General features: G+C 44.9%; 1 protein-coding gene across 2 annotated transcripts; it reads right to left on the bottom strand.

Moving 5' to 3' along the window:
- Window positions 1-2,739: 2,739 nt before the first annotated feature.
- On the bottom strand, window positions 2,740-12,341 carry C5AR2 (complement C5a receptor 2). 2 transcript variants are annotated; one of them, XM_004381610.2, is made up of 2 exons: window positions 12,262-12,341; window positions 2,740-4,606 (listed from the first exon to the last, which is right to left on the bottom strand). In XM_004381610.2, the coding sequence occupies exon 2, from the start codon at window positions 4,589-4,591 to the stop codon at window positions 3,578-3,580; it is 1,014 nt and encodes a 337-aa protein (XP_004381667.1). In that variant the 5' UTR covers window positions 4,592-4,606; window positions 12,262-12,341; the 3' UTR covers window positions 2,740-3,577. The 2 variants fall into 2 exon arrangements, with proteins under 2 accessions (XP_004381667.1, XP_023592027.1); XM_023736259.1 differs by lacking the exon at window positions 12,262-12,341 and adding an exon at window positions 5,281-5,415.
- Window positions 12,342-12,351: the final 10 nt, after the last annotated feature.

The raw sequence follows: 12,351 nt of genomic DNA, 5'->3' as shown, positions 1-12,351 counted from the left end.
GCTATGCGTCCCTGTGTCAAGTAAAGCAAAAAGAGATAGCAAGTAAGAGGTTCCCACCATCCGTGATCTCACAGTCTAGTCAGAAGAAAACAAGGTATAGACAAATAAAGATACTTTGGTTCTTTCCAAGTCCTGAAGTCCGCTGAAGGGTGGAGGAGAGACAGAAAGGAAAGTGGCCCAGTTGTTGCCCTTGGGGAATTTACAGTCTAGCTGGGAATTTGTGTTCCCAAAACTCAGAGAAGGAAAGAACATTTCCTCCCTGGGAGGTGAATGAATGAATCAGGGAGGGTTCTCTGAAGGAAGTGTCATTTGATTGAGGCTTTGAAGGCAAATTTTCATGGTTAAGAGCATGGACATTGGAGTCAAACAAACCTGGAATCGAATCCCAGCTCTACAATTTCTTCACTGCGTGATTTGGGGCAAACGACCTCCCCTCTCTAAACCGCAGCTTGTAAAATGAAGCACCTCACCCCTACTTCCCTGGATTAACTTTAAAGGTCAAACTACGCATAAAATCTTGTCCTGGAGTAATGACTCTGTGATGGTTAATGTTATGTGTCAACTTGACTAGATTATAATTCTCAGTGGTTTGGCAGACACTACGTATCTTCCCATTTTATGACCTGATGTGAGCAGCCAATCAGTTGGAAGAGGAGTTTCCTTGGGGACGTGGCCTGCATTCACAATATAAACGGATGTTCTGGCAAAGCTCGCCCTCTTTGATCCTATATCTGTGTCGTCATCCTCTGACTTCCAGTTCTTCGGACATGAGAAGCCCTCAGCTTGCTGCCTGAGCTGCAGATTTTTGATTTGCCGGCCCTTGCAATCACGTGAGTCAGGAGAAGCCTCCAGCCTGCTGCCTGACCCACGGATTTGGGACTTGCCAGCCTCCACCATTGTGTGAGCCATTTCTCTGAAATAAATCTCTCTCCATATAGTGACATACATGCTTCACTGGTTTGCTCATCTAGAGAACCCAGCCTAAGACAGACTCCATACACAGGTGCCTCTACTCTGTGACTTAAAAAACCTGCAACAGGTAAAAATGGGCAGATTCTACCCCAGAACTGTGTAATGGAATTTTCTGTGATGATGGAAATGTTCTATGATTCCGTGCTGTCCAATATGGTAGCCACCAGTCACTTGTGGCTATTGAGCACTTGAAAAGTAGTCGGTACAACTGAGGAATTAGTATTTTGCTGTGATTTACTTGATTTAAATTTGAATAGGCACAGACAGCTAAAAACCAAAATAATAATAATAACCCACTGTCATGGAGTTAATTCTGACTCATGACGACCCCATGTGTTACAGAGTAGAACTGTGCTCCATAGGGTTTTTTGGCTGTAATCTTTATGGAAACAAATTGCCGGGCCTTTTTCAGCATCACTGGGTAGGTTTAAACTGCCAACCCTTCGGTTAACAGTTGAGAGCAAACTGTTCCGTGATTACCAGTTATTTGTATTCTGGAGGCTTCAAGGAGAATCTGTTTCCTTGTCTTTTTCAGCTTCCAGAGGCTGCCTGCATTTCTTGGCTCATGGCCTCTTCCTCACATCACTTCAACCTCTGCTTCTGTCATTACACCTTCTGCTACTGACTCTTACTCTCCTGCCTCCTTCTTGTAAAGACCCTTGTGATGACATTGGGCCCATCTGGATAATCCAGGATAATGTCCTCATCTCAAAATCCTTAATTTAATCACATTTGCAAAGTCCCTTTTGCCAGGTAAGGTAACATATTCACAGGTTTAGGGGGTTAGTATGCGGATCTTTGGGGGCCTACTGCAGGTCTCAGCAGCTAGAGCACATGTGTGCCCCGTGGTGGAGAGACGCCTGGAATACCAAGCTAAGGAGCTTGGATATGACCTTTCCTTCCAAATAAAATCAGTTGCCATCGAGTTGATTCTGATTCACGGAGATCCCACGTGTGTCAGAATAGAACTGTGCTCTCTAGGGTTTTCAAGGCCATGATCTTTCAGAAGCAGTTCACCAGGCCTTTCTTCTGATGCCCTGCATGTGGGTTCCAATAGCCAACCTTTCAATTAATGGTCAATCGCTTAACGTTTGCATGACCCAGGGACTCCTCCTTCAAAACCGATGCTTAAAATATAATTGAGTTATGTTTTATCAACTGAATATAATATATGGGAAATAGAAATATCATATGTATCAGAATGTAGATTTGGAAAAGGCAGTTTGAGGATTACTTCCTTATTAGATGGCCTTCATTGTTTTAATATTCTGTGTGTAATAAAAGTTTAAATGCTCAAAAAGAAAAGATGCTCCATCTGCCAACTTCTTACAGCCTCTACTGCTATTACCTTGGTCCAAGTCTCCATCACCTTTTGCTCGGACCATTGCAGTAGCCTCTTCATGTGGCAACTCACTTCCGCACTTGCCCCTTCCACCTCCCCATAGTCTAGTCTTCACCAGCAACCAGAGGGATCCTATTAAAACCACTCCTCAGAATAGGGTTGCCAAATTTAAGAGGAAAAAATGACAGAATACCAAGTTAACTTTGAATTTCACATAAATAAGATGCACCTTCCATGCCAGCCAATGCACCTCACGCACAGCCTCCACTCGTCTGTCAGTGGAGGCCTGCGTGTTGCTATGATGCTGAACAGGCTTCAGCGGTGCTTCCAGACTGAGACAGACTGGGAAGAAAGGCCTGGCAATCTACTTCCGAAAATCAGCCAGTGAAAACTCTATGGATCACAACAGTCTGATCCACAACTGATCATGGGGATGGTGCAGCACTGGGCAGCATTTCGTTCCATTCTGCACGGGTCACCATGAGTCGGGGGCCAAACTGATGGCAGCTACCAACAACGACAAACGTCCCAAATATCTCATGGGACATATTTATATTTAAAAATTATTCATTGTTTATCTGAAATTTAAATTTAACTGTGCATCCTGTATCTTATCTAGCAACCTCAGCTCAGAACGCTCCCAGTGTTTCCCGAAACACTTGCTGTGACCTAGAAGGCTGTAAAAATCTGGCCCTTCCTATATCTCTGGCCTCATCTAATACCATTCTTCCCCTTGCTCATTCTACTCCATCCACACTGGCCTCCCCACTGTTCCTAAAGTATGCCAAGCACTTCATGCCTCAGGACCTTTGTACTTGTTCTTTCCTCTGCTTGGAGCACTTTTCCCCTAGATTTAAGCATGGTTCCTCCCTCCCTTCCCTTCATCAGGTCTTGGCTCACATATCGTCTTCCCCAAGGGGCCTTGCTTGGCTGGCCTATATCCCTGCCCCAACCCACCCTCACACTACTTTAGGTTTCTTAGCACTTATCACCACCTGACATTTTCTGCATGCCTTTGTTTGCTTGCTATCTGTCTCTGTCCACTAGAATATCAGCTCCATGTGGGCAGGGATTTATGTCTGTTTTGTTCATTACTGTATCCTCAGTGCTTAGACAGAGCTTTCCACATAGCAGATGCACAGTGAATGATTGCTGAATAAAGGAAGGAACAAATGAAGACATTGTTGAGCCCCTGGATCTAGCTATGCCTGAAGCCAGTTTTGTGAAACAGGATCAAATGATACGAACAAGTTTCCCTCTAGCCTACACTTCTACCTCCGAGACCAGGTCATGGCTGGTGGATTTCTTGCTCAACACACTTTCCTCTTTGCTCTGGGACTCCCTCAGGGCCCAGCGACACGCAGCTGGCAGTGACTGGCAGAGTTGTGCCCGCCCAAAGTATAGGAAGAGTGTGGGATTGAGGCAGCTGTGAGCCAGGGCAAGGCCCACAACCAGGGGCTCACCCCTCAGGGCCCTGGCCAGGAGCACGGAATTGGGGGCAGCAACAGCAAGTACTAGCCTCAGCACGTGATAGGGGGTCCAACAGACAAAAAACCCCACCACTACGGCGGTGCCCAGTGGCCTGTGGCATTGGGCTACACGACACATGAGGGCACTGTGGCAGCTGACCACGACCAGCAGTGGCCCCAAGAAGCCGGCAATAAATCGGATGGCAGTCACCATGCCTTCAGCCGTGGCTGAGCCACCATAGTCCACCACGCACTCCAGCCGGGCTGGGAAGTGTTCCTTGTACAGCCGGCGGTAGATGGCAGAGGGTACAGTCAGCAGCAAGGCCAGGGCCCAGGCTGCCACACAAGCTGCCTGCACCCTGTGTGTCCGCCTGGTGACAGCCCCCCAGGTAGGCTTGAAGGCCAGCAGACAGAGGTCAGCACTGAGCGCGGTCAAGAGCAGGACGCTGGCGTACATGGACAGCAAGATGACAGAGGGCAGAACGTGACAGCTCACTGCCCCGTATGGCCAATGGCCTTCATAGGCAATGGGCACCGCCAGAATGGGAAGAGAGAGACAGCAGAGCAGGTCGGCCACGGCCAGGTGGAGGAACCAGGTGGCCCTGGTGCGCTGACGGGCCTCCTTTCCCGTCACCCAGGCCACCATGGCATTGCCCGGTATGCCCACGAGGAAGACCACGGCATACAGCAGGAGCGGCGCCATGCGGAGGGTGTCGGCGGTGAGGCAAAATTCATCTGGGCAGTCCACGGGGAGACTCGGAATCTCACCGTAGTCCTTGTAGTCGTAGGTGACAGACGCGTTCTCCATCCAAGTGCTGGACGCCTGGACAGGAGAGAAACACCGTGAACCTCAGCGACGGAAATGAATGAAGATCCTTGGAATCTTAAGGGTAGGAACCCCAGCCCATTAGCCTCTTGGAAACTAGAATATTACAATGATAGAACCCCAAAGCGTTAGCTTATTATATGATTCTGTCTTGAATGATAGATTATTATAATACTAGAACTCAAGCACGTTGCTGTTGTCAGGTGCTGTTGAGTCGGTTCCCACGCCATGTACAGGTAGTCCCCGACTGACAACGTACACACGTACGGCTAACCGCACTTACGACCGTCTTTTTTTTTTTTTTTTGGACATCTTATCATTAGTGAACTGGAGCCCTGGTGGCACAGTGGTTAAGATTTCGGCTGCTAACCAGAAGGTCGGCAGTGCAAATCCACCAGCTGCTTCTTGGAAACCATATGGGGCGATTCTACTCTGTCCTATAAAGTTGCTATGGGTCAGAATGGAGTCCACGGCAACAAGTTTGTTTTGGTTTATCACTAGTAATACGTCCTGCATAGAATGTTGCAGTGTGTAATTTGCTGATGTTATCATTTTCAGATGTTCACCCCTAGATGTTCAATGTTATGATTTACTGTTCAAAACACTGCTGTATGGCAGGCTATGAAAACTAAAAAAAAAAGAAAGAAAAAGACAAGAGATACTCAACTTACATCACAACCGACTTACGACAGAGTCGTTGAAACTGAACCCCCTCGTAAGTCTGGGACTACCTGTACAACAGAACTAAATGCCGCCTGGTCCAGTGCCCTCCTCACAATTGTTGTAATGCTTGAGCCTATTGTTGCAGCCACTGTGTTGATCCATCTTGTAGAGGGTCTTCCTTTTTTTCGCTAACCCTCTACTTTATCAAGCATGATGTCCTTCTCCAGGGACTGGTTCCTCCTGGTAACATGTCAGAATATTGGAATTCTAGAACACTGAAATGTCAGAAGGCAAGTTAGGCAGCAGCTTGAAAGAGTAGATAGGAAACTTAGGGGGCAGTGAGTTTCTGTTAATGGCAGAGGAACGACTTGGAAGAAGAGTGTGAGAATGGTTGCACATCTTGAAGAATGTAATCAATGTCACTGAATGTAGAGGTTGTTGAATTGGTGTATGTTCTGCTGTGTATATTCTCAACAGCAACAAACCAAAAAAACTCACTGCCGTTGATTGCGACTCATACACCAGGGCTCCTTTAACAACAACAAAAATAAATTATTTAAATAGATAGATAGACAGACAGATAGATAGATAGATGGATACCACCACTCGTCTGTCATTTCATCGTACTGTGGTGGCTTGCATGTTGCTGTGATACTGGAAGCTATGCTACCAGTATTTCAAATACCGGCGGGGTCACTCATGGTGGACAGGTTTCAGTGGAGCTTCCAGATTAAGACAGACTAGGAAGAAGGACCTGGCAATCTACTTCTAAAAATAATTGGCCAGTGAGAACTTTATGAATAGCAGCAGAACATTGTCTGATATAGTGCCAGAAGATGAGCCCCTCAAGTTGGAAGGCACTCAAAATACGACTGGGGAAGAGCTGGTTCCTCAAAGTAGAGTCAAGCTGAAGGACGTGGTTGGAGTAAAGCTTACAGGACCTTCATTTTCTGAGGCGGTACAACTCAAAATGAGAAGAAGCAGCTGCAAATACCCATTAATAATCAGAACATGGAATGTACAAAAATTGGAAGTCGTCAAAAATGAAATGGAACACAATAAAGATCAATATTCTAGGCATTAGTGAACAGAAATGGACTGGTATTGGCCATTTTGAATCAGACAATCATATGCTGGGAATGACAAACTGGAGAGGAACAGCATTGCATTCCTTATCAAGAAGAACATTTCAAGATCAATCCTGAAGTACAACGCTGTCAGTGATAGGATAATATCCATATGCCTACAAGGAAGACCAGTTAATACGACTATTACTCAAACTTACCCACGAACCACTAATGCCAAAGATGAGCAAATTGAAGATTTATATATATATGTGTTGTACTCTAGGTGAAGTTTTACAGAACAAATAGTTGCTTATTACACAGTCAGTATGCATATTGTTTTATGACGTTGGTTAACAAGCCCACAACATGTCAACACTCTCCCTTCTCGACCTTTTGGTGGAAGTATACGTAGCCAGAGTTACACCATTTCAAAAATCTCTACATGTACAATTCAGTGACATTGATTACATTCTTCCAGTTGTGCTTCTATTCTCACTATCCTTTTCCAAATTATTCCATCACCATTATTTTCAACCCACTACCCCCTAGGCTTCCCGTCAAACCTTTTGAGTTGCTGTTGTCAATTTGATCTCACATAGATAATTCTTTTTTTTGGTACCTTAGACGAAGGTTTGCAGAACAAATAGTTTCTCGTTAAACAGTTAGTACACATATTGCCCTGTGACAATTGTTAACAACCCCGACATGTCAACACTGTCCCTTCTCAACCTTGGGTTCCCTATCACCAGCTTTCCTGTCCCCTCCTGCCTTCTAGTTCTTGTCCCTGGACTGCTGTGCCTCATTAGTCCTGTTTTGTTTTATGAGGCTGTCCAGTCCCTGGCTGAATGGTGAACCTCGGGAGTGACTTCACCACTGAGCTGAGAAGGTGTCCGGAGGCCATCCTCTCGGGGTTTCTCCAGTCTCTGTCAGGCCAGTAAATCTGGGAAATTGAAGATTTTTTTACCAACTTCTGCAGTCTGAAACTGCAGTCAAGGTGCATTGATAATTACTGGTGATTGGAATGCAAAAGTTGGAAACAAGAAGGATCGGTAGTTGGAAAATATGGCCTTGGTGATAGAAACGACAACAGAGATCATATGATAGAATTTTGCGAAACCAACGACTTCTTCATTGCAAATACCTTTTCTCAGCAACATAAGTGGTGACTATACACGTGGACCTCGCCAGATGGAATACGTAGGAGTCAAATCAACTACATCTGTGGAAAAAGACGATGGAAAAGCTCAATATCATCAGTCAGAACAAGGCCAGGGGCCAACTGTGGAACAGACCATCAATTGCTCACATGCAAGTTGAAGTTGAAGCTGAAGAACAGTAGAACAAGCCCACGAGAGCCAAAATACAACCTTGAGTACATCCTACCTGAAGGTAGAGACCATCTCAAGAATAGATTTGGCACATTGAACACTAATGACCGAACGTCAGATGAGTTACCTGGCCAGCTGACTGGAAAAGACCCATATGTATGCCTATTCCAAAGAAAGGTGATCCAACGGAGTGCAGAAATTATTGAACAATATCATTAACATCACACGCTAGTAAAATTTTGCTGAAGATAATTTAAAAGTGGTTGCAGAAGTACATCGACAGAGAACTGCCAGAAATTCAAGCCAGATTCAGAAGAGGACGTGGAACTAGGGATATCATTGCTGATGTCAGATGGATCTTAGCTGAAAGCCCAGAATACTGGAAACCTGTGTGTTATTGACTAAGCAAAGGCGTTCTACTGTGTGGATCACAACAAGTTATGGATAACATTGCTAAGAATGGGAATTCCAGAACACTTAATTGTGCTCACGCAGAACCTGTACATAGATCAAGAGGTAGTCGTTCGACCAGAACAAGGGGACACTGGGTGGTTTAAAATCAGGTAAAATGTGTGTAAGAGTTGTATCCTTTTACCATACTTATTCAAAGTATATGCTGAACAATAATCCAAGAAGCTGGACTATATGAAGAAGGCAGCATCAGGATTGGAGGAAGACTCATTAACAACTTGTGATATGCAGATGACATAACCTTGCTTGCTGAAAGTGAAGAAGACTTGAAGCACTTACCGGTGAAGATCAAAGACCAGTCTTCAGTAAGGATTACACCTCAACATAAAGAAAACAAAAATCCTTACAACTGGACCAATAAGCAACATCATGATAAATGGAGAAAATATTGAAGTTGTCAAGGATTTCATTTTACTTGGATCCACAATCAACACCCATGGAAGCAGCAGTCAAGAAATCAAACAACATATTGCATTGGGCAAATCTGCTGCAAAAGACTTCTTTTAAAGTGTTAGAGAACGAAGATGTCACTTTGAGGACTCAGGTACACCTGACTCAAGTCATAGTATTTTCGATTGCCTCATATGCATGCAAAAGCTGGACGATGAATAAGGAAACCAAAGAAGAATTGATGCCTTTGAATTATGGTATTGGGGAAGAATTTTGAATAAACTAGGGACTGCCAGAAGAATGAACAAATCTGTTTTGGAAGAAGTACAGCCAGAATGCTTCTTAGAAGCGAGGATGGTGAGACTTCCTCTCACATACTTCTCAGGAGGCACTAGTTCCTGGAGAGGGACTTCATGCTTTGTAAAGTAGAGGGTCAGCAAAAAGGAGGAAGACCCTCCAGGATACAGATTGACACAGTGGCTACAACAATGGGCTCAAACATAGCAATGATTGTGCAAAACTGGGCAGTCTTTCATTCTGTTGGTACATAGCATCTCCACGAGTCGGAACCAACTCAATGACACGTAACAACAGTAGATAGATAAATAACACACCTCTGCTGGAATTTTAAATGGGTGGTCAGCGAGGGTCTCTATGAGAAGGTGATATTTGAGCAAAGACCTCAAGGAGGTTGGGGGGAGCCATATAGAGGTCTGGGGGAAGAGTGTTCCAGGAAGAGGGAACAGCAGTGGTGAAGGTCCTGAGGTGGGAACGTGCTGGTCCTGTTCAAGGAAGAGCAAGGCCACCAGTGTGGCTGCAGTGGAGTAGGCAAAGAAGGGAGTGGAGCGAGGTAAGAGCAGAGAGATGTTAGGGCCAGACCATGTAAGGCCAAATGGGCATTGCAAAGACTTTGTCTTTTATTCCAAGTGAGATGGGCACCGTGGGAGGGTGCTGATTAGATGACCCATGTGATCTGTCATAGCACTAATATTAATAACAGTTGTTGCTATTACCAGTTGTCAGGGAGTTGATTCCGACTCATGGTGACCCCGTATGTGTCAGAGTAGAACTGTGCTCCATAAAGTTTTTCCAATGACTGTGATTTTCTGAAGGAGCCCTGGCGGCACAGTGGTTAAAGTGCTCACCTGCTAACCAAAAGGTCGGCTGTTCAAACACACCAGCCATTTGGCAAGAGAAAGACCTGGCAGTCTGCTTCTCTAAGGATCACAGCCTTGGAAACCCTATGGGGGCAGTTCTACTCTGTCCTATAGGGTCACTACAGGTCAGAATCGACTCGATGGCAGCAGGTTTGGTTTGGTGGCTGTTTCAGAAGCCTGTCACCAGGATTTTCTTCCAAGGTGCCGCTGGGTGGATTTGAACTGCCAACCTTTCAGTTAGTAGCTGAGCACTTGACCATTTGTGCCACCCAGGGACTCCATTATTATTATTGATTATTATTTTTATTAGAAGCCATCATTTATTAAGCACGTTATGTGCCAGACACTGCTGCAAACACCTGTCGACATTATTTTCAAGCAATCCTTATAACAACCCTTTTTGATTCTGAGCCTATTGTTATACCCATTCTGCAGACAACGAAACTGAGGCACAAAGGAATTAAGTAACTTACCTAAGATCACTCAGCTAAGTAAGTAGTGGAGCTGAGTTTGGAATTGTGTTAGTCCCACTCCGGAACCCCGTGCCCTAGAATATTATCATCCAGAAATTGTAGACTCTGGAGATGAGAAGTCTGGGCAGCAGTAGCCCTGACAGACCCAGGCTCTGCAAACCTGGGCAAACAGGTTTCGGTTGGCTCTCTGGGTTTCCTCATTTGGAGAATGAGAGTCACCCTGGGGAACCTCCCTCGCCAGTTCGGGGAGAACTTGAGGAGTTAATAGGTGTAACGCATGTGGCACAGAGCAAGGGCTTACGGAGACAGGAGCTCTGGGTAGAACAGGACCCAGGGAACTTGTCCCCACCCCACACCACGTCAGAGAGACTAGCCCTGCAACCCTCTGCTGACTATTATGGGCTGGCTGGCACTGCCCAGAGCCCGAGCTGGGGTTGATGCAATGACAGGAAGGGCAGAGAGGAAGTCGGGGCACTCCCCTCCCTCCACCCCTCTACCCTTCTAGACAGCGGCCAAGAAGCCCAGCCACTTGGTTTTTGTGTCTGAATTTTGGGACTCTGCTTTCATATTATTTTCATCACTAGAGTAAAATGTGCACGGGCTTTAAAAATTCAAATCTTCACTGGCTGGGGGGCCTTGGGCAAGTCACTTAACCTCTCTGTGCCTCAGTTTCCTCATCTGTATAATAGGAATAATCATCTATCCACCTTAGGGGTGGGAACTGGGTGGAGCAAGCAGTTTGCAATCAGCTGCTATCCTAAAGGCATTCAAACCCACTTCAGAAGAAAGTCCTGGTGATCTGCTTCTGTAAAGATTACAGCTAAGAATACCCTATGGAGCAGTTCTACTCTGTCACACACTTGGGCCGCTATGAGTCGAAATTGACTCGACGGCAATGGGTTAATATGAGTGCAATGCTTAGCACAGTGCCTGGCCCACGATGAACATTACACACGTGTGAGCTACTGTTCTCACTATCCACGTGTAGTGTACCCTCTCTCCCCAACCTCACACCCTGAGCCCACCACCCTCAACAGCACTTGCTGTGCCTCAGTTTCCTTATCTGCAGAATGGGTGTAAAATAGTACCAGAATGAAAGCATTTTTATAAGGATTACGTGCAATGGTTAAGCGTTTGGCTGCTAACCTAAAAGTCGGCGGGTCCAACCCACCATCTGCTCCACAGCAGAAAGACCTGGCGATCTGCTCCCAACAGCAATGCCTTAAAAAACTAAAACCTGTCACTGTTGAGTCGATTCCGACCCGTAGTGACCCTATAGGACAGAGTAGAACTACCCCATAGAGTTGCCAAGGAGTGGCTGGTGATTAGAACTTCACCATGCCTGGCACATAAAAGTCCTGGAAATTTTCTATGCATAAGCGACAATAGCAGCCAATGTTATTTCCTTTATAATTTTTGAAACAGAAACAAGAGCATTCAACATTTACCGTTCCATCTCTTAATCTTTTCCAAGTAATATGTCTTAAGATCTAGTTCCCTCTCTGCACACACACATCAACTCCGTTCTTCACAACAGCTTCAAATCCATCCCACTGGCTGGAAGTGTGAAGCTTATTAACCAGCCCCTCAGTGGTTTATTATTTTCTTTAATAATAAAAATGGTAATAATCATGAGTAGCATTATTATTTTACTGTAATTTTGTATAATAGTAAATTATATTTCTATATAAATTATATGTGCTTCTATAATTCATAATGTATTATATAAATTATATACGTAGTTTCTATAATAAACATATAAATTATATATAAGCACATTATATATCATTTATATTATATAAGGTCCCTGGGTGGCGCAAATGGTTTGCACTCAATCACTAACCTAAAGGTTGGCAGTTTGAATACACCCAGCAGTGCTGCAAAAGAAAGGCCTGGCAATCTGCTTCCATTATGATCACAGCCAAGAAAACCCTGTGGAGCAATTCTGCTCTGACGTGGGGTCTTCATGAGTCAGAATTGACTCAAGGGCAACTAACAACAACAATAACAGATTATATACTTTATAATATAAAATACGATTGCCGTTATTATTTTCTAATAATTGAAATAACAGATGACATTTATTAAGCACTTATTACATACCAGAGTCCGCCGGTGGTGCAGTTAATGCCCTCGGCTGCTAACGGAAAGGCTGGAGGTTTGTCTTAGTCATCTAGTGCTGCTGTAACAGAA

This window comes from Trichechus manatus, unplaced genomic scaffold (genome assembly GCF_000243295.1).
Source record: "Trichechus manatus latirostris isolate Lorelei unplaced genomic scaffold, TriManLat1.0 scaffold00087, whole genome shotgun sequence".
NCBI classification, from domain to species: Eukaryota; Metazoa; Chordata; class Mammalia; order Sirenia; family Trichechidae; genus Trichechus; species Trichechus manatus.
The sequence above is the reverse complement of the archived record's forward strand: the minus strand, read 5'-3'. Positions and strand labels throughout refer to the sequence as shown.

Excerpts from the sequence above, each read along its gene's own strand:
- C5AR2 (XM_004381610.2), bottom strand. The coding sequence starts at position 4,591 with ATGGAGAACGCGTCTGTCACCTACGACTACAAGGACTACGGTGAGATT.